This window comes from Kryptolebias marmoratus, linkage group LG19, assembly GCF_001649575.2.
Source record: "Kryptolebias marmoratus isolate JLee-2015 linkage group LG19, ASM164957v2, whole genome shotgun sequence".
NCBI classification, from domain to species: domain Eukaryota; kingdom Metazoa; phylum Chordata; class Actinopteri; order Cyprinodontiformes; family Rivulidae; genus Kryptolebias; species Kryptolebias marmoratus.
The window spans coordinates 6,356,686-6,378,149 of record NC_051448.1 but is presented as its reverse complement, the minus strand read 5'-3'; the positions used below and the strand labels follow the sequence as shown (position 1 = coordinate 6,378,149).

At 39.3% G+C, this 21,464-nt stretch overlaps 1 protein-coding gene across 2 annotated transcripts in view; it reads right to left on the bottom strand.

Annotated features, from left to right (window-relative positions):
• The window catches only part of slc24a4b (solute carrier family 24 member 4b), a 31,451-nt gene extending 22,082 nt beyond the window's left edge, over window positions 1–9,369 (bottom strand). The window contains exons 1-2 of one of the 2 annotated variants that reach the window (XM_017412034.3): window positions 8,638–9,369; window positions 2,624–2,731 (exon numbers count right to left, since the gene is read on the bottom strand). In XM_017412034.3, the coding sequence (XP_017267523.1) occupies window positions 2,624–2,731; window positions 8,638–8,800 (271 nt within the window). In that variant the 5' untranslated portion in view covers window positions 8,801–9,369. The remainder of the gene's footprint in view (window positions 1–2,623; window positions 2,732–8,637) is intronic. The other variant, XM_017412033.3, reaches the window with a different exon arrangement.
• Between the last annotated feature and the right edge of the window lie 12,095 nt (window positions 9,370–21,464).

Sequence of the window (21,464 nt, the reverse complement as noted above, 5' to 3'; positions counted from 1 at the left end):
TTGACAGGTTTTTGGAAGCACACATTATTAAAAAAAAGACATGAGCTCAAAACAGTTTGCACAGCACCTTGTGTTTTTCCAGGAGTCATTACTGAATGGCCTATAAAGAGAGGCACTTATGATAAATGGCTGCCTTAGCAGTACAAGCCTTAGGAAGAGCAAAAACAACATCAGCACCCCAGGAACCCAGAAGAGCTCTCTGATCACAGAAATAATGAGAAACTAGCTGAGACCAAAGCTGGCCGAGTGTAATCTATGCAACCCACAAACTTCTAATTAAACTGAGCTTCAGACACTGCAGACACTCAGCAGTGGAGGACTTGCAATCCTCATCCTGGCTTCACCTACAGTTGGTCCCCACCCCATGGGACCAAACAAGGTTCATACACTAATCTGTGACACAAATCTCTTGAGCCAGAGTAATGTAAGCCTATTAGACAAAAGATAAGGTGTTTTCAAACACTTCAAAGAATGTCACCAGCAGGTTAAAATGATAAAAATAAAATTAAAAAAAAAAAAACCCACTAAGATAGTATGGCTTTACAAAAACAGATCTTTTTAGATCCTTGTGAATAGTAGATTTACATAAACCTAAGTGGTTTTAAAATGTCACCTAAGAAAGTACCTATAAGTTGTTGTTTTTTTTAAAATGGGGCAACATTTCCATGAAGGGGACAGTTATGATGCATTTGGAAAACGAGCCCTGATGTGTCAAGTTTCTCTGGTGCTATACAGTGTATCACAATATACAATGAAAATGTAAATTGAAAGGTTAAATTGTTGAAGAGCAAACTCTTAAAAGTTCCTAAATGTATCAGTAAAGAGACCAAAGATCAAAAACTGAAAATCCCACTTATGATTAATGGATATCAAATTAGTTCAACCACTATAATTAGAACTATTTATGACATTTCACCACAGAGGGCTAAATGTGAGCAGCCAGCCAGCTCAGGTGATCTTGAATTTTGCAACTATGAGCAGATTACTCAAAAGGCACAAGAACAAAGTCATATGATCAGCTTAGACCGACAAAGCAGAGCAGTGGTGGGATAAGAGGAGGGGGATGTGAAATGTGCGGAATGTCAAGCTTGGCAGTGCAGAAGGCATTTCAGTGGAAAACAGCAATAAAAGAATAAAGTCTTAATAATGCAGAAGAGTTTGTTTTGCTTGATTTCACAAACAAAGTAATTGTGTTCAGTTCCATTGATCCCTGAGAGATTCAGCCTGTCATGACCAGTAATGAAGTTGTAGACTTGCCCTCACCAAGTCAGTAAACCGGTGAAATGACTTCTAAATTGTTTGCCTCCGTGTCATCCTCTGTGTTAGTCAAATACGCACAGCGACACAAACCCAAGTGTTGACATGCATCATTTAAAATGCCTCTATACAATTTCATTACTTACTAAGCTGAAGGAAATTTGGTTAATGGAAAGATAATGTAGAGTCCCCAAACTACCTACAGCCAGTGAACAACAAAGGATGGAGACAATTTGTGAGACTGTCAATATAAGCTAAAGGACTTAACTCTTTGCCCTGGCAGCTTTACTGCCAGTCTTTCCACTGAGTCATGCCGGGTTGCATAAAACTCATGTGACTCAAGTTGTAGAAAAAAAAAAAAAAAAAAAAAAAAAACTTAAGCAATCCAGATTGTAAAGGAATAAACTAGTCAGAAATAAGCCTTTTCTTGCCATCTTTGTGTAAGTTTAAAAGAAAAACATTGAAAATGGTTCTTGTTACTTGTAATTAACAGATGTCTACATAAAGTAGAACAAAGGAATGCTCCCTTTAAACTGTACTCGTGACGCTAAAATACTTGCCTAAAAGTTTATAGGGCAAGTGAACTGGATCAAACAAGTGATTCATTTTCTCAGACATAACAAAATGGCTTGTGTGCAGACACTTGTCGTTGCTTGTGGTTTCATTTGCACAGTTCACTTGACCGCAAAAAACACGGGGAGAGAAAAAAAAAAAAGTTTTTTGTTCATGATTCCATATTTTAACAGTTCAGCAGCACAACACTAGTTTCTGAAGAGCTGAACATAAATAACAAAAAAAAAAAAAATCAAAGTTCAGTCTTTAATGTGTTCAATGGTAGTCATTTAGTCCATTTTGAAAATGATTCATTTTTGTTCAACTACAAAAGGTGTAGTCACTTAAACAGCACATCAACATTTAAATTATAATCCATTTGACTAATGTACTTTTCAGCAACTGCCAAATCTTTATAAACCATTTGAGTTAAACAGGAAAAAAAAGGAGCTTTAAAACTAAAACTTTTACGTTTCAGCTCATCTAAAAAGGCATTTAAGGCTAAATTTGTTCTTGAAAGTTGCTGACTTTATATTTGGCAATAAAAAAAAAAATTGTACTTGCTTGACTTAGTTTTGGGGATTGTTACAAATGATGGACAGTTTCAGTTTCTCCTATTAATGCTGACCAATTTTCAGAAACAGGCATGCAGACATAAGATTCATTGGATCCTGAGAGAGATTTTGACGACAACACATTTCTTCAACTACTAGAAGTCAAACTACCATCAACTACTTAATAACCTTTGACATTTTGTTCAAGGAAGCCCCCCCCCCCAGCAGTAAAAAATATCATTTTGTATATGAATGCTTACCTGGCTCTGAGCAGTTCTTTGGCTCCGTCTCATTTTCTGATACAGAGGCCATTAGCTTTCTCCCCCAGTGTTCAAGGTCGGGATGTCCCTCCACAATCATCCCGTGACCTGAAAACAAAAAACCAAACAGGTTAGCAAACAGTAACAAACACAACATGACATATTGAAGGGTTAATACTCCTACAACAGTACTCCCCCCCCACCCCAAAATGTAACCCTGAAAATTCATTTTGCATTCAAAAACCTTACACATTTGCTGTTGTACAGGGCATGTTTCCTGAACAAGCATCTATAATCATGCTCATTAAGCCAACCAAGGTTATTACCTTTAAAATTTACCCATTTTCAGTTTATAAAATTAAGTTTTAAAAAAAGTTGGTGTAACATTAATTTTTTTGCTTCATAAGGTTACAAAGAAGAAAAAACATCTGCTTTTTGGGAATTGCCAAATCTGTGAACAAACAAAGATTTGATCCAAATCCAACTTAATTATGAGAGCCAGTTTGTTTCCAACCTCAACCTGCCATTTAATGCTTTTATTACTTTGATTTCGTCACAATTTCATCACATCCAGTTACTGTTCTTTCCTTCGAACAAGAGTTTATTTGAAGAGCAAACTTCTCTAAAAACAAACCATTAAAGTAGGCCACTCCGTCAATGCGGTGATGCAGACTGACAACAAGCACAAAGCCCTGCATCTGTGCATGAATGTGTGTGACATCTGGACAGTGTCGGAAAGGGAAGGAGACAAAGCATAAACCACTTATCACAGCGTATTCACTTAATCCAACTGCTTTTTTTAAAAAACAAAAAAACACTTAAAGCATTGTTTATTCTGAACCCACTCGGTCCATGGGTCAGCCTCAGAGTCACTGTTAATGGGTCAGCTCTTAAATCACAATTGAAGGTGCTCTGTTACAGCAAAGCTTGTCACAATTTAATGTGACAAAGTTCCAGGTTCTAAAAATGTACTCCTTTTCATCACTGCAAATGTTCCATGAACATAGGAGTTAATTTAGAAAGAAATTAGACAAATGTCAAAAGCACACCTTAAATTTCTAGGTCATTTTCGTCCCAATTTCTTGTTCAAGAAAACGACTATTTCGTAATGTTTGAAAGTTAATTGGTTTATAAAACAACAATAATCCAAAAGCTTCTTCAGACACTTCAGAGTAAAACCTAACAAGAATGCATAATGTTATGTTTACTTCCACTAAAGTGATCTGCTGCTTAGAAAAGCCATCAGACAACTGAAAACGCTTTACTTTGTTTAAGAATACCATGGAACTATGAGCAACATTAGACCCCAAGCTTGAATTTTTTTTTTTTTTTTTTTTTTTTAAATGCTTACACTCAAGCTTTAAGTCAGTTTAGTGCTCAGTTTTCCTCCTTGCATTTTAAAGAATAATATTGTTTTAAATTTAGAGTAATTTCTAAGCCTGAACGTCAGCAACCCCTGGGTAAACAGATTAGACAAGGCAAAGTCAGCTGCTTCTCCAATTGAGCTGAAACCCTCCAACTAACTCAGTTTTACTCCTCTGCTCCCTCTGACCTCTTCATTCACTGCAAGCACTCCTCAAATAAAAATAAATGCTTATCCAGGGATCACTGGGACCAGTTCATGAGCACAAAACGTGAGGCTGCTCGTGCCAAGATAAACAAAACCAGATTAGATATACAAGCTTATTTTAATTTCGGAAAACTGTTCATTTAAATCTCTTCTCAGGGCAGAAGAGACATCGGGGCAGACCCAGAACTCACTGCAGGGATTATGTATCCTCACTGGCCTGGGAATGCCTTGGGATCCCCCAGGAGGAGCTGGAGAGTGTCGCTGGGGAAAGGGATGTCTGGGTTTCCTTCCTGGACCTGTTGCCTCCACCACCCAACCACAGAGAAGCAGTAAAAGATGGATAGATGGATGTTCATTTGAACCCAATTTAAACCAGCCACTAGGGAGCACAAGCCAGTGTATTTCTTGTGCCAGTCCCAAGCCAGGGTAAATGGTGAGGGTTGTGTCAGGAAGGGCATTTGACATAAAAGGCAGGAGTGTAGGATTGAGCATAGCAACTCTAAATGTACAGACAATGACAGAGCTGGGTGACATGATGCAGAGAAGGTAGATATATTGTGTGTGCAAGAGAGCATGTGGAAGGGCAGCAAGGCTCACCGCATTCAGGCAGGGTTTATGCCGTTTTACCAAGGTGTGGTTACAAAGAGGAATGGAGTAGGGTTGGTCCTGAAGGAGGAGTTTGAAAGGAATGTAATGTAGTTGAGGTGAAAAAGTGTCAGGGTGATGTGTCTGAAGGTAGAAGGTCTGATGTTCAATGTTGTCAATGGTTATGCTCCACAGGTTTGATGTAGGAGAAAGAAATTCTGGAAGGATCTCAAAGTGATAGAGTATCCCCAGGGAGGGGAGAGTGGTGATGGGAGCAGATCTGAATGGACATGTTGGTGAAGGAAAGAGGGGATGAGGAGGTGATGGGCAAGTTTGGTGTCAAGGAACCAGGAAAAACAGATGGTGGTGGATTTTGCCAAGAGAATGGAAATGGCTGTAGTCACCCATTTCTAAAAAAAAGGGAGGAACACAGGGTGACCTATAAAAGTGGAGGCAGGAGTATGCAGGTAGACTACATTCTGCGTAGATGAGGTAACCTGAGGGAGATTGTGGACTAAGGTTGTGGCAGGGGAGAGCGTGGAGGTGATGTAAAGATGATTATTCCTGATAAATCCTCAGGTTTAACAACCAAAAACTTAGACTTTTGATACATTTTGATTAAAATTATTAAGTTTATTTCTAGAGTAAACATTTAAACCTAAATAAATTTTATGCCACACTTATTTGTACATCTTTACAAATTAAATACTTTAAAATACACCACTAAATAGAAAAGACATTGTCTTCAATAGACTCATTTCTGATTTACCCAAAACATTATGGCAGACTTCTAAGTTCCCCCCCCCCTCAATTTCTTCTATTCCACAAGTAAATCGTCAGTACTTTAGAGCTTTCATTCAATAAAACACAGAAGGGTCAGTTAAAAAGATTTTAAAAATAAATAAAACTGCCCTGTAATTTTTATTTAAAAACAAGCTTTGTTTTAGATATTTCATTAATATTCAATTCACTGTGGACAAAAACTTTTGCCCCTTTCTCCATACCCCATGCTCTAGGACCGAGGTCATGTCTGATAGGATACCAATGACAACTAGTGGACAGATCACGCCATGAAGGGAACAAGAAAACACTGCAAAGTCACCAATTTTGGAAAAGGCTTGGTAGAGGGTCGACACTTCAATATCAAGGGACCTCACTTAGTTTTCTGTTAGTCCATTTTACGTCTCAACCATTGTTATTTGTGCTTATAATTATGAAAACCGTCTGTTCTGCTAAACTTCCCCCTCAAAAAAGCTTAATGCAGCATCTTAACAGTTTAAAGACCCATTGAAAGAGTATACTCCTGTATAGATTTACTAAGCTTAATAGAAAACAAACATTTTCAAAGCCTAAATTAGTGGTAATTTATGCTTGCGTGCGATGCACGATTCAGACTGAACAGCGACATTTTGATTTCACAAGGATTTAAATTTATCCCAATCATTTTAATAATTTATCCTCTGTCACAATGGAATTTTCAAGTTTTAAGCCATTTCTGACATAACAGCTGCTGGTGCTGTTAAATAATATTGCATGGTTTAGAAAACCTGTTTGACAAATGCATTGCGTAAAAAAATAAAATAAAAAAAAAAAAATAAATAAAAAAATCATGAAATTCCTTAAATCTGCTTTATAAAAAGCACGCAAGGATCACTAAAATCTACTTAGGAATACATTAAAAAAATAAAAAAACAACATTGAGCAATAACAGCTTATAGTAATATCTTCCATTTAACTAGTTTGGAAGAGAGACCTAAACCAAGGACAACCAAAACAGTTTTCCTATGATGTGACAAAGCTCTTAGTTTTCATCTGCAGCAGCAATCTGTCAGAACTCAAAAACACCTGTTCTAGGCCCCCCCATGTGCAGCACCACCCCATATGCATGGAGACGGGCGAGTCAGCGTGAGTGACAGCATGTTGAGCCCCGCCTCGGTTCATCGTGGAGATATGACCCACAGGCCGTGCATCATATCCCATCCACCTGGACCGATCAGCGCGCCATCCACCATTATCAATCAAAAAAAAAAGACGGCGAGCACCGGGTAACAGGTTTTAGTGTGACATGACAAATGTTTGCTCTTACAGCTGAAAGATGAGGAGGCTGCAGCAATTCAATTAAGTTTGACCCTGCTCAGCTTTAGGTGTTTGGTTCAGAGGAAATTACCCATCTCACGCATGTCACCTTGAAATGCCAGCAGTTGATTTGACAGGCTAAAAAAAAATTCACACAGAACTCTGACAATCCATAATAAAATGCAATACATAACATTGTGTGACAAATAACATCAGATAAATGGGTTTACTGTCCATTGTAGCCCTCTGTATCAATCTTTAATAAGCTTTTAATCCTCTTGTTTTCAGTGTAATTAATAAAAACCTCAGCACTCTACTGAAGATCTGCATATCGGGTAGTTATCGCACAAAGGAGAAAGTAGGAGCAATAAAGTTTTTGCCTACGTCTGTGCATTTGGCTATACTGCTAGAAAAATCTGACAAACTGGACAGATTTGAATGAAACCAAGTAATCACTGAGTGTACATCTACAAGTGATCACCAGTTGGAGTCAACCCAATTCAAGATGGCCACCGCAGCTAATTGATCTTAACTTTCCCAACCTTACAGAATGAGGTAAAGTTTGTGGTAGTGGCAGAGAGTGATCATAAACACAAACACTCACATAATGTGGTTGTGGCGACCATCTTGAATGAAAACTCTTGTCATGGAAGGCTGCGGGTGATATGCATTCAATGAAAGGAATGTTTGTCCTTTATTTGTGGTAGACTTACAGCTCCTTTAAGCTCAAATTTCAATAAGTTAAGTCATCTATCTTGTTAATATTGCTGATGTAAATGCAGCTCAACACAATCTGACTCTTCACATATGGACAGTGGTGTCCTGGTGGCGGGGGTCCTAGTTAACCTTTGATCCCCCCGGAGTCGTGTCGGAGATCATTCCTCACCCGCAAAAATGTCAAGGTTAGCCATTAAGATTACATAACCGCGCGTGGAGAGGGGGCTGTGTGGGATGCTCTCTGCGTTGTCTGCACGAGCCCGCCGCCAGAGTTCTTTACACGTGTGCGCGAAGGGAACACGCCGTTTCGTGTGTCCGCGCGCGTGTGTGTGTATATATGCTGCATGAACACATGATCGGAATCGTGCGGGTCTTGACTCCAGCCACCCCCCCCTCCTCCCCGCAAGTGATCGTCGGTGGCCTCTGCGAAAAGACGAACATCGGCATCCCTGGCTCGCCATGCGGAAGCGTGATCGTGATCTTGGTGAAGCACTGATGATGCGTGTGTGTGTGTCTGGAGCCCCCCTCTCCAGGGCCAGACGCTATGATGCCAGCATAAAAAAAAAACATGATCGTGAAGTGAGTCTGTACGACAACTCGCATGGCGCAGAAAACCGCGCAAAAAAAAACCCTCATCTGTTTTGATTGATTTGGTTACACGAGCTTGGATCCCAATTAAAAAGAAAAAACGGGAAAAAAACGTGACGCGCACACTGCGGCACAGTAACAGAGTGTACTTTCAGAGATTTTTTTAAAGAGGCTCTGACCTGACAACATGCGCTGCTGACTCTGTCCAGCGTGCGCAAAACGGCGGTGGGGTGTGTGTGGGGGGGGGGGGGGGTCGGAAACCCTTAAACGCGCAATTCCCTTAAAGCCTAAAAGGAGAATGACAAATCACCTCACATAGGCTGGAACAAGGAGGCTGATCGTGGTTTCAACCTTTTTGCCCTTGACATGAGAGCTGTGTGATCAATGTGAGAGTTGGTGTGCCTGATTACACTGCAGATGTCTCTCCTCCGACCTCGGCTCCCTTCCCATCCCCGGTGCATCCCTCACACACACTCACCTGTCTTAGTTAAGAGCGCCGACATGCTCCATGCCACGAAGAGGACACTGCAGATGAAGCACACTTGCACGAACATCATCTCTCTCCTCTTGCGAACTTTAAAGATCTTCGCGATTATCGTCTTTTTGGACTGGCTCACAGTGTCCGAGGCGTCCCGCTCCATGCTTTGCAGCTCTTTTTTTATTTGCTCAGCCGGCGGCCACTTTTTTTTGGTGTGTGCGTCCTTGAAACCCCCCCCCCTGGAAGAAGGGAGAAAAAAACCTGCCGCCCGGCTCGCCTCTTCACGCGGAGCACAGCCGGGATGTGTTCCTCATTTCAGGTCGTCCTGCGCGCAAACTGAGAGTAGTGGAGCAGACAGTTTTTCCCCCCTTTCTTTCTTTCTTGGCTCAGCTGCTGGAACTGGTGATGAACAGGGACAATGACAGCGCGGTCAAATACGTGTCCGAATCAATTCAGCGTCGCTCCGGAATTCGGATACTGCTCACAAGGAGGACGAGTTCTGGACAGGATCTTATTGCAGAATACATCCTGTCCCAGGGACAAATAAAGCCTCCGTCCGTGGAAGAGTTTCTGCTTAACATAAGATGCGCCAGAGAGTCCAGTCCTGGGAAAGGGGCTCAGCTGCGCCGCATCGCCACAAATCCGACGCACCTGCGGCCGTTAAGTGAAACCAATCTGCGCTCATCAGGGGTAATTGTTAAAACCGGGCAGCAGTCGTGCCGCGCGCCTCTCTCCCTCTCTCGGGCGCCTCCGCCTCCGCAGGAATCCTTGCTCAGTGCAGAACAGCCTTCAGCTGCGTCCTTCTTCTCTTCTCCTTTAACTTTCCCAAGAACTCTATGAGGAGAGGACGAAAATTAATAATAATAAAAACATCACTCTTCTATCCCTCCTTTGTCCATGCTTTTGCTTGTGGTGCAAAAGCATGGACCTTCTTTCTGGTTAGGTTAATAGGCTGGATGTTCATGCAACAAGGCGACCCCCCCTCCAAACTACAAGCCCAACAGAAATCACCCGTATCCTGTTGCGTTATGAAACCAAATCCAATATCTTTCTGGGTCCTGAACACATCCCCTTTAATAACTGGCTCACTATGGACGCATGCTTTCCTCATTTTGATGCTGAATAATTGAGGTTCTAGATCCTCCACCTCACAGGCATTAATAGTTCCCTTTTCTCTAAAATAATAATAATAAAAAAATAGCACAGCCTTAAGGATTTTGTGACAATGATACGTATTGGCTTGTGCTTTCTGTGCTTCATAAAACCGCACATGAACAAAGATGATAACCCTAAAACATACAGGAAATAAAGGAGCATTATATCAGCAAATATACTAAAATCATGTCCTGCTGTAAAATCAAACTTTATTTACTTTTCATACAACACAGCAATGAAAAGTGCATCACAGAGGGGAAAAAAACATACTAAACATAAAAAATTTGAATGTATGTTTTTAACCTTGTATTAAATATGATTCTTGGAGCCTGGAGTCAAAGAAATCTTTATGTATGTATGTAAATGTAAAAGGCTTGCACTTGTATACTTGACCCCAAAGCGCTTTACACTACAGTCAGTCATTCATCCATTCATCTACTCATTCATACACTGATGGTGGTGAGCTACATTGTATCCACAGCTGCCCTGGGCAGACTGACAGAAGTGAGGCGGCCATTACACCAGCGCCACCGAACCGTCTGACCATCACCAGTAGGCAAGGTGGGTGAAGTGTCTTTACCAAGGACACAATGGCTGAGACTGACTGAGTAGGGTTTTGACAAACTGCAGGACAAACCCCAACCTCCTGAGCCATCCATCTATCTATCTATCTATCTATCTATCTATCTATCTATCTATCTATCTATCTATCTATCTATCTATCTATCTATCTATCTATCTATCTATCTATCTATCACAATTGTTAACCCAGCATTGGGTCAAATTTGGACCAAGATATATTCCACTAAATAACCATCCAACACATGCGCAGCATGATTGAAAGATGTCACCTAAAATAATTGAAACTCTCTTAAATGCCTTCAGCTTTGCTTTATCGGTGCTTAAAAGCTCTGCTGTCCTCCACAAATGCGAGTCAATTTATAGTAGAACGTTTATGCTTTTGAATTGGAAGCTGGTGATGCTCCTGAGGTGCAACACTGGAAAACAGAAACAACTAAATGAAAAAATAACATTCTTACAAAAGACAACAATAAACAATAACAGAGGAAACACAGGTACAGTTTAAGAAATACAATAAATCAAACTGCAAATAATAAAAAAAACATTTCACACAACAGCACATAACAAAGCTCAAACTTTATTAAAAGTCTACTTCCTTTTGTTTTTAAACACCTTCAAGAAAAACCACCCTCAGCAAGAACGCAAATGTGCTTATTTGTGTTCTTGCAGAGAGTTTGTTATGATGATCTTCTAATATATTTTGAAACAAGGGTAAACAGGGAGCCTGAATTTGTCCAAAGGCAACCAAGCTAAATAAACTTAAGCTACCAGCACCTATTAGTTTTATTTATTAACATGTTGACTTGTTTTCTGGGTTTAATTAAGTGTAATCAGTGTCAAAAAATGAGTTCTTTCCTAAGGGTTATTTTAAAAGAGGGGGTTGTCTTAATACTAAACTAAGCTAACCTGCTGCCTGGAGCTTCACATTGCTTGTACAGGCATAATGGATAACATTTCTTTTTCATGCCTAAATGTCAAGCTTATTTTTTTAGCAACACACACAAGTGTTGGAGGACCTCTGAGGCTACAAATCACAAACATCTCCTGCTGCTTTTTGGTCTGCTGCAGGTCACCTTAGCTGCCAAAACAGCCCACAGGAAAGCCCTCATATGTCTGTCTGCAGGTTGAAACAGCACGCCAGCTTTTCACCATCAGCCCTGATATTCACTTAAGGAGAATGTAAGGGTCAAAACCATCTCAGTCTCCTTCAAACCGAGGTTACATAAGATCAGGACTGTTTCTATCCGTACAGCACGAGGCAGCTCTCCAATATCATTAATCGTTGCCTCCAAGAAGCATCTAAGAGGCTGTGTGAGGGGTGAACATGGAAAGCGCAGCAGGTCATTAGTAGAAGCTTTATGATTCTGTCGCCAGGTCTTGTCCTTATCCTGCAGATTGGTTCTTCTGCATCAACACATATACGTACATCAGCATGTGTGACTTTTGCCCTGCGCCAAAGGATTAGTCCCATCCAGGCCCCGGTCCACACAGCGGGCAGGCAATCGGGGAGCGGTGCCAGGGCCTGCTTACAGAGATTTAGCCACTGCTGTACACTCCCTGCCTCAGTCAAACTTCCACATCCTTCTTCTTCCTTCCGTGAATGGCTGCAGATCTGCAGCAGAGATAAGAAGACGTGCTTTAATGCGTAGAGATGTCAAAAAGAGCAGCTGGAGTGAAACTAATGTGTTGTTTGATATAAATGTCAAACATGTGTCACATACTTGAAGTGCAAATGACTAATGACTTGGTTTGAAGCGCTTAACAATGATAGTTGCACAACAATGGCCATTTGACTCAGCACTGCTCACTTCAGCTTCCAACGACTTTATTGCTGTAATGATTCATCTTGTTTGTTTGCTGGTTTAATGCACTGAATCAGTTCAAGATATAACAGCAGCGGAGTCATGCCACATATTGTTTTTCTGCAGTTGTGGAAATATTTTGCCAATATTAGACATATATAGGCCTGATAAGTAAAGATAACCAGAGCAGTTGATGCACTTTGAATTTCTAATCTATATTATTTAATGATAAATGGTTATACACTACAGTAGTAATCATTTTATTAAAGTTAAAATTCAATTTTCATTAGGATTTTCAAGCAGATGTAGACTAATTAAAATGTGTGTGTGTGTGTGTGGGGGGGGGGGTATTCAACATTGATTTTGTTACCAAAAGATTCATTTGCTTTTGAATTTCATCACACCACATTTGTCTTTGATGTGGACAGTTTGTCCAGTTTTCTGACATTTTCTTTTTTTTTTTTAGTACTTCAAAGGCAAAGCTTCCATAATTATTGCTGTGGGACTGACACTGACGAGTCAATCCTGTCACTGCGAGTCCTCTATGTGTCAATATTATGAAGAGTTTTTGTGGGCATTGTACATTTACTTCAGAAGCAAAATAAATATCTTTCTGTTGGTTGGTTTTAGACGGTTTGTTGGTTAGGTGTTTGTTTGTTTGTTCATTTGTTTGGTTAGTTGATTGACTGGCTGGATAGTTGTTTTTTTAGTTGGCTGGTTGACTGTTTGCTTTTTAGTTGTTTAGTTGGTTGGCTGGATAATTTGTTTGTGTGTTTGCTTGGTTGGTTGGTTGGTTGGCTGACTGAATGGATGGATGGATGGATGTTGTTGCCACCATCCATTGGTTTCAGTCCTTGTGTGAGACTAGTTATTCACAACAATACATTGTCACATGAATCCAAACATCCCCAACTTAACATCCATCCTGTGCTCAAACTAAGTGCTTTGAAAGTCTTTTTAAACCTGTGACTTATATACATATCCCAAAACACCTTAAAACCTTTTAGTCATTAGATCTTTGCCAAAAATGTTCTGAGCCAGTATACCTACTTGCTATGCCTGTAAGCTTATCAAATAATATTTCAATAAAAATTCCACTGTAGAACATGAGGGAACTATTCCACAGCAATATATTTTAGAGTCCTCTTTTTGTTTCACTTTCAATCATTTAAGATGTTTTTGTTGCAGATTTGAGCCACCAAAAAATCTGAACAATATCCTATTTTGAAAAACCCAAAGTCCTATTGTTTCCTTGTTCAGCTGCTTATCCTTTCATAGTGTTTGCACACCCACACTGTGCAGGGGGGCAATGTGGTGAATGGAAATGCACAAAGATGAGGAAGAAGTTGCCACCTTTCACTAATGGTCCTTTGGCAATAATATAATATTTTACTAATTATCTGAGCCAACAGACAGATGGAGGGAGATATATCCCCTTTTGGGAAGCCTTTATTGTTCTTAACCTGCCAACAAATGCTGAATGCACTTTGGCTGACGGTTGGTACTAACAGTACAGTACAAGCTCAGTGTGCCTGCAAAACACACACACAAAAGGAATATCTAAAAAAATAAGAAAGAGGGAAAGCAAACATGCTGATTTTACCCCCTCACAAAAACGTCTCAGTTGGCTGCGGGGGAAAAAAATCAAATATTCATCATGAGTGTTGAGCATTCCACGGCAGCACCGTGGGTTTATTTGTATGCCTGCTCAGGTGTGAAGAGTAAACAGGGCAGACTGGAGCAACAGAGTTCTGTCTGTGTTTGTGAGGCAGCTCTCTACATCCAGCAGGAACATGAACCTGTACAGCTGCTGACAACACGAGGCAGACATACACTGCTTTTTAATGTATTCAGTAAAGAGGGGGTTTACACTCTGGGAAGCAGCAAATTGATCATTTAGGTGAGTTTCATGCCTGATTTGTTCAATTTATTGCTTTAGCTCTTGAAAAAATCTGTTACGTAACACATGATAGGTGTTAAAGTGGAGTACAGATGACTTATTTTGACAGAGAAAACCTATCATTACATGCTTTTATTGCTGAATTCAGCTGAGCAATGACAGTACTGTGCAAAAGTCTTGAGTCATATCTCACGATCGCCTGCCGCTGAAGGTGAAAGAGCGTTAATGTTTTTGCTCGTGTCTCTGTGTTTGTTTGACAGCAAAATATCTAATGAAGCAGTGGATGGTTTTAATGAAACTCTCAGAAAGTAATTATTGGATTGACATCAGCTTGTGGGGTCAATCCAATTCAAGATGCCTGCCACAGCTAAGCAACCATGGCAAACACAAAAATGGCTGAAACATGGCCTTTTTTACACATATTAAGCTAAAATGTGGTGCAGTAGTAGCTGAGTCATTCCCAACTCATACTCTGAGCACTAATAGATCGTGCAAGATCTGCTTTTAAAACTTTGCCATTAACAATTGGGGTCAATGTTGTCTGTCTGTTAGCAAAATATCTCATAAAACACTCAGAAAGTAACAATTGAGAGTACATCTGCAGCTCATTAAATTTGGAGTCAACTCAATTCAAGATGGCTACCAGAGCTAATCAATCCTAGCTAACACAAAAATGCTATAAATCAGTCTTTTTTACAGATACTGAGCTATAATTTGGTATGGTAGGAGCTGGCATTTATCTATAAATAACGCATACTCTGAGCTCTAACATATCTCACAATATCACAAGAGCTACAACATAACATAATTTAGAAGATTTACCCAAAATGGCTGTTACTTCTCATCATAACATGATCTTACTTTAAAACTCTGGCATAATAGGTGGTGGGTGAATATTCCTAGGCCTTTAAATTTGTATAACCTTCTCCATCTTCTGGTAAAGATGGGGAAATGTCACTGAAAACTCAAAAAGAAGATTGTGACGTCACCTTGGGTTTAAAGCAAGTTCAAGTACGAGCTGTCAGTACCTCTGGGTGTTCCTGTTTCTTTGTTGAGTCCTTTTATATTACTAGTGTTACATAACAGCGTGCTTTTACTATTTTAAGTGAAAGAAAAAAAATCACAAAAACATCTGAGTATAAATTTATGTAACATTTCACTTATCCCTTTTATGTTAGCTATTCCACACAAGGTGTCATTTTGGAATTTCTCTGATAAACCTGAGTCTGAAATGCCTTAGTCATGTAATCTTTGTGTTTACTTATTAAAATACCGCCCTCATTCCTTTGTACATCAGTTCATTTTTTTTTAAAGCTTTTACTCATTTCAGCATCAGAGTTGCGTGAAATTGGACAAAATTATCTGCCAACTCTACTGGCTATAGAAACTGGCTATAGAATAGAGAAAAAAAAAAGGCTGGTTATGTCTGAGAGAGACTTAACCTTTTGTAATAAGGTGCACATAAATAACTTCATTATTCTTTTGTCTCCAGGGCAGAGCAGGATGGAGGGATGAGTATGCAGGCAAAAAGCAACCTTTTTTTCCCCTTGCAAACGCAGAGTGGAGAGCCCCATTCAGACTGAGCACAGAGGTTATACCTGCAGAAACTCTAAGCCCATTCATTCTGGGGAGATAGCATCAGAGCTGTAGACAGGCTGCAGAGTCTGTATTAATGCAGGAAGATGTGCTGTGAAACAGAGGACTGGTGAAAATAAGTTCTTTCAGAGTATTAATCTGAGGCAGGAAGGGCTACGCAGTTAAATTTATAAAGGCCTGCAGATTTCCCTGCTGTGTGATTTCATAACCTTGCACAACTCCATATTGGACACAAAAGTTATTGTAGGAGGGTGATGTGTAGGAGCTGTTAATGTCAGCGTCTAATTATTCATAAGCAGGCATGGAGAGGAGTAGACTTTTTGATGACACGCATTTTAAAAGAGAACTTTATTAAATTTTGAATTCATTAGTTCGCACATCACGAAGAAGGCTTGACTTGCATGCAGGTTTTATCTAGACTCTGAAAATCTAAAGACATTAAAGGCCGAGCATTTCTTGGAGCAATGCACATCACCCGCCGCTTTTCATCTCAGGGTTAACTAAGTTTACCCTATGTTAGGAAAGACACAGAGTTGTAGCTGTTTTGGTCAAACCTTGTAAATAACATCATGTGAAATCTCATCTAGTATTTCAGCTACTACAACACCGAAAACTTAACACAACATCTGTGAAATTGACTGAGTTACAATCAATTTTGTGTTGGTTAATGTTGATTAGCTTAACCATCTTAAATTGGGTTGACTTCAAAAGTGAATCAGTTATAGATGTACATATTGTGATTTATTTTTGAAAGTTTCATTAAAACTAATCAAGTGGTTCATGAGATATTTTGCTAACAGACAAACTAGATTGAGTCCAATGGTTAATGCTAAAGTTTTAAGCAAAGATCTTGCACAGGAAGTAGTACTTTGAGTACGTGTTGTGAATGACTCTCAGCTACTACCACACCAAACTTTAGCACAATGTCTGTAAAACTGACTGAATTATAGCCATTTTTGGGTTTTCTGAAGTCAGCCGGATGTGGTGGCCTTCTTAAATTGGATTAGCTCTAACTCTAATTAGTTGTAGAGGTATAACCAATGCATATTTCCTAAAAGTTTAATTAAAATCCATCCAGTGGTTTATGAGATACTCTGCTAACAGACAGAAAGGGTTGATGTCAACAGTTAATGCCAAAGTTTTAAGCAACAATTTTGCACTATGTGGAGTTCTCAAATTATGTGTAGGAGATACCTCTCAGCTACCAAAAGACCAAACTTTAGCTCAATATCTCCAAATATGACTGAGTTATAGCCATGTTTGTGTTTGCTAATGTTGCTTAGCTGTGGCGACCATCTTAAATGGGGCTCACTCCAAAAAACAATTACTTCTAGATGTAAATCCAATGATTATTTTCTGAGAGTTTTATTAAATTTCATCCTCCGAATCACAACATATTTGGCAAACGCTACAGACAGATGAACGCACAAAAAAGGGCAAAAACATTATCCCCTTTTTGCCTTCGGTGGCGGGTGATAATAATGTTGGAAATGTATTTCTTTCTTTTAGGCAGGGCCTCACGCTTCAGCTGCAAGCTTGAATCTGGATCTTGACATAAGAGCCTTGTCTCAAATTGCACAACTGTGCCATTAATTCTAATTCTGTCTTTCTAATTTGAAACCCCAGCATGCCATCAGAATCCCTGCACACTGGGCTGACTGACTGTGGCTTAGTGATGGGGTTGTTCTCCTCTGACATGCTGATCAGATTCTCTCAGGTACAAATGCTGAAATGTCCTTGAACCCAATGTTGCTCCTGATATGCTTATCTTTTATGGAGACAAAGCGCTGCACATATCAAGTGAAAATAAATAATAAAATCTGCAGTCAGAACGATAAGGTTAAACAGAGCTGTGTAAGTGTGAAACATGTAACATTGCTGCTAAAGTATGCACGCCGTACATACAGTGTAGGAAGTGTGCAAAGTGAGGAGGATTCATCTCTAGTTTCTTCACTAAGACCAACAGTTTACATCACAATTTTGATATAAAGGATTCCAACTATATCCGATTTGATGTAGTTTTTTCTCTGTATATGCTCTATGTCTCCATAAAGTTTCATTATATTTGACTTGGTAGTTTTTGCACATTTATTAATGAAACAGAAACAGCAACAATCTCAGACTCAGCTCATGTCTTGGTAAAAGAGCGGAAATGAGATACAGACTTGGCTCCAACAAAAGATTCTGAAATTTTTGACCCCTTTTAATTGTACTTATAGAATATTTCAGTTCAGCTCAGCTCATGTTAAATTTCACAAATAATAAACTATGTTGACTGTATGCTGGCAACAGAAATCTTTCAGGAGATTGTAATGTGTGGTATATTTATTTTTGTTTAGTCATCCATAGTATTTCAAACAATTTCCCACAAACCTTTCTAAAGATTCATGTGTCAAAGCAGCAAAATAAAAAAAAATGTGAGAACAACCTTTAGGCTATTTAAAAGCAAATTTAGAGTTTTCTTTCCCATGATTAGGCACTAGCTGAATTTGTGTCACGGAACAAAAGCTCACTTATGTTGTGCTAGAAGTCAAAGAAAGCAGAAGTTAAAAATCTGCTGTCGACTTGCATCTAAACGGAACTGCTTTAAGATAAACGGCCATAGATAGAGCCTAGTCACTTCCCTGGATCCACTCGCTTCAGTCTGACCACCACTTGTTTTCATATCCACATCATTCACTGCAGATGATTCACAGCCTTATTACACAGCCCCGTGGCATGCAAGAGTCCCGAGTTTAGCAGAGACGTCTGGGCAAGAATCTTCATTGTGTTGTCTGAGCTGGAATTAAACATCAGCTGGATCTCCTCACAGCTCTCAAAGTGGTGTCAGCCGCGTCACATCAGATAAGGCCGGGTCCCTCTGATGTGCTGAGTGGAGAGAGCAGGCCAGCCAGGTTGCATTCTGCTGACTGGCTGGAACAACATGTCAGCCTGTGTGCAGTTTGCTATAAGAGGCTGATACTGCCTTCATCTGAAAGCGTGTTTCCTGATCCTACAGCCTGCATCACCTAAAACTGCTTCTATTAGCTCTGAGAGGAGAAGAATGCACCGTTTGTACCTAGACCGAGCAAAACATTCTCATGTGATCTGTCCTAAATATCCAACCACATACACGTAATCATTAAGATCCACATGTCTCAGCAAGGGACTGAGCCAGGATCAGTCCAAGCCATGAATGCACCCAACAAAAAGCATTGTTTTGTCTAAAAGGCAACATGGCAGCTGCCTTTTTGTGGACTGTGGATAATCTGGCAGCAAGTGCCTTTGTGGATTTGTGCTCGTGAGCACTCCTGCTTTGTGGATGAGTGTGAGGAGCAAGTTGCATAAGAGGATCACCTCCATAATGGTGTAATTCAGGACGCCTGCTCGAATTTCTACGTGTCTTAAAAAGCTGGTGGACCAAAGAGGTTCCTTTACCGAACGATTATCACTGGAAAAGAGATTACTAACTAGAAAAAAAAAACGTACCGAAAAAGCAAGAATTCTGGGACAGAATAAGGCAAGATGGTGAGATAGAAACAAAACATGAAAGGGAAAATGGATTTCAGCCATAATGCTTCTTAAATTTATAAATATTGCACTCATTTTAGATTTTAGAATAAGTCTTTTGAACAGTTCATAGGCACAACACTTCTCTTTTTATTCAATGCATGTACAGTTGCACATACAATTAATTGTTGGAGATTACCCCCTCAGGACAACCAGAAATACTGATAATCCATGGAGGCGAAAAACTTTCAGCACTTAAGCTTTTTGGTTATCTTAAAGAGGTAAAACATTAAATACCCTAAGAATAAAACAATACACATTTACTTTTTTTTTACTCGTGTTCTCTTTCCAAGCACGTTGAATATTTTTTTTCATAATTATAAAAAAACTTGCAACAAACAAAACAAAGCAGACAAAATGTAGCTAAAGATAAAGCACCAAGTTATTGGTTTTGCGTTTTTTAGAATTTAAAAATTCTAAGAAACGCAAATTTACTTTTCAGCAATCATGTAAGGTTGACTGTCACCTAACACCAGGCCTGAATTAACCAGACAGATGTATTTCTCAAACCAGCCTAGTTTAATGGACTATTCCATTTGCATGTGGATGTCAAATGTTTTGAGTTTCAAGTTAGAAAAATCAGCTGAAATTTCCGAAAAGTCGGAGTTCTGACTCAGAAAACTGAAGTTTTCTCACCGTGCCTGACCTCAAAATTCAAAATGGCTGATTCGCACGTGAAAAGTGGTGAAAGCTGAAGTAACAAACACACGTACTCCCTACCAGTTGTTTCTCAATTCATGAAAAAAAGGCCAAATAAGCGTCAGCACACAAAATATCATAAAAGTGATTTGCTATGTGTGGCTACCAGGTGGGGACTGACAAAATATTATACTTTTCTGTTTTACTTCATTAATATACTTGCTAATAACTGATCTATAAAGAACCCTAACCTAAGTTTTCTATGGATGAGGATGTGTACAATATCTGTAAAATTTATAGTTTATATGTGGTGTTAATGTCATGAAACAGAGCTACTAAAAATAAATGAAAAGTGTATTGAATTGAAAACATTTGTGCTTGTTTGACAATGTCAGTAGCACGGTAACCTTTTATTTGCCACTAGACCCAATGAGTTAACATGTTCTCAGATTTATTTCATAACTTGCCTAATTTTACTGATATTACAGCTAATCTAAACATATTGAATGAGGCATAATTGACAGGTAAGTCAGCCTGAGGCAATAGCTACTATTGATTCCACTGGGGTGACCTGGATGACATGAATCTTGTCAATTACATTTCCCACAAACAGTGGGAAATTAACAGCTCACTTCTTTTTAGCATCACTGATGACAAAATGGCAAGGAATTCCAGCCTGAAGACATATACAAGAATTCAACATATTCTCCAAGTCAAGCAAAATGGATAATCATTTTCACATACTAATTAGGCGAAAACCACAACTCTTTCAAGGCCTATTAAGGGTACAGAACCACAAGATTTTCCTGTTTTGTGATCAATTTTTCATTCATCTTTTTAGAGATGGTCATTGTTACACGAACAGCTCTTTACCACTTGTTTCAGAAACTACCTCATATAAGCACTGCTTTTTAATTTTTTTTCCCATTAATTCTTTAACTATAATTTTGGACATTTCATGTCCTCTGGATCAGGAGGTGCTGCAACACCTTCCACACCCCTACTTCCCATGGCCTTGAGGCAAACTGACCATCTAACAGAATCTACATCAAACACATATGAAAGTCTAAGGATAATTTCTCTCTATTCAAAATAATACAATAATTCATTTTTTTTTTTTTTGTATAATCACATTTATTTTCATTGAGCTAACTTAAACAACACAAAACTAGCCAAGGAAATTTACTGTAAATGTCAATATTTTTATTTCTTTGCAATTCTAAATGAGAGACACCTTCCTAAAAACAGATTAGTTTGTGCATTAGAACAAATTATAACAAATATATGCTGATTTATAGTAAAATGTTACCTATATTAAAAGAATAAATGTCAACAAAAATGATCCACATTTTGGTCAAAACAAACTTTTGATACATTTCATTATAATAAAAAAAAAAAATTCCCTTCTCACCCTCCGCGGGTGGTCTTTGTTTCATCCTCTGAGCTCGGGTCCTCTACCAGAGGCCTAGGAGCTTGAGGGTTCTGCGCAGTATCTTGGCTGTGCCTAGAACTGCACATTTCTGGACTGAGATGTCTGATGTTGTTCCTGGGATCTGTTGTAGCCACTGCTCCAGTTTGGGGGTGACTGCCCCGAGGGCCCTGAT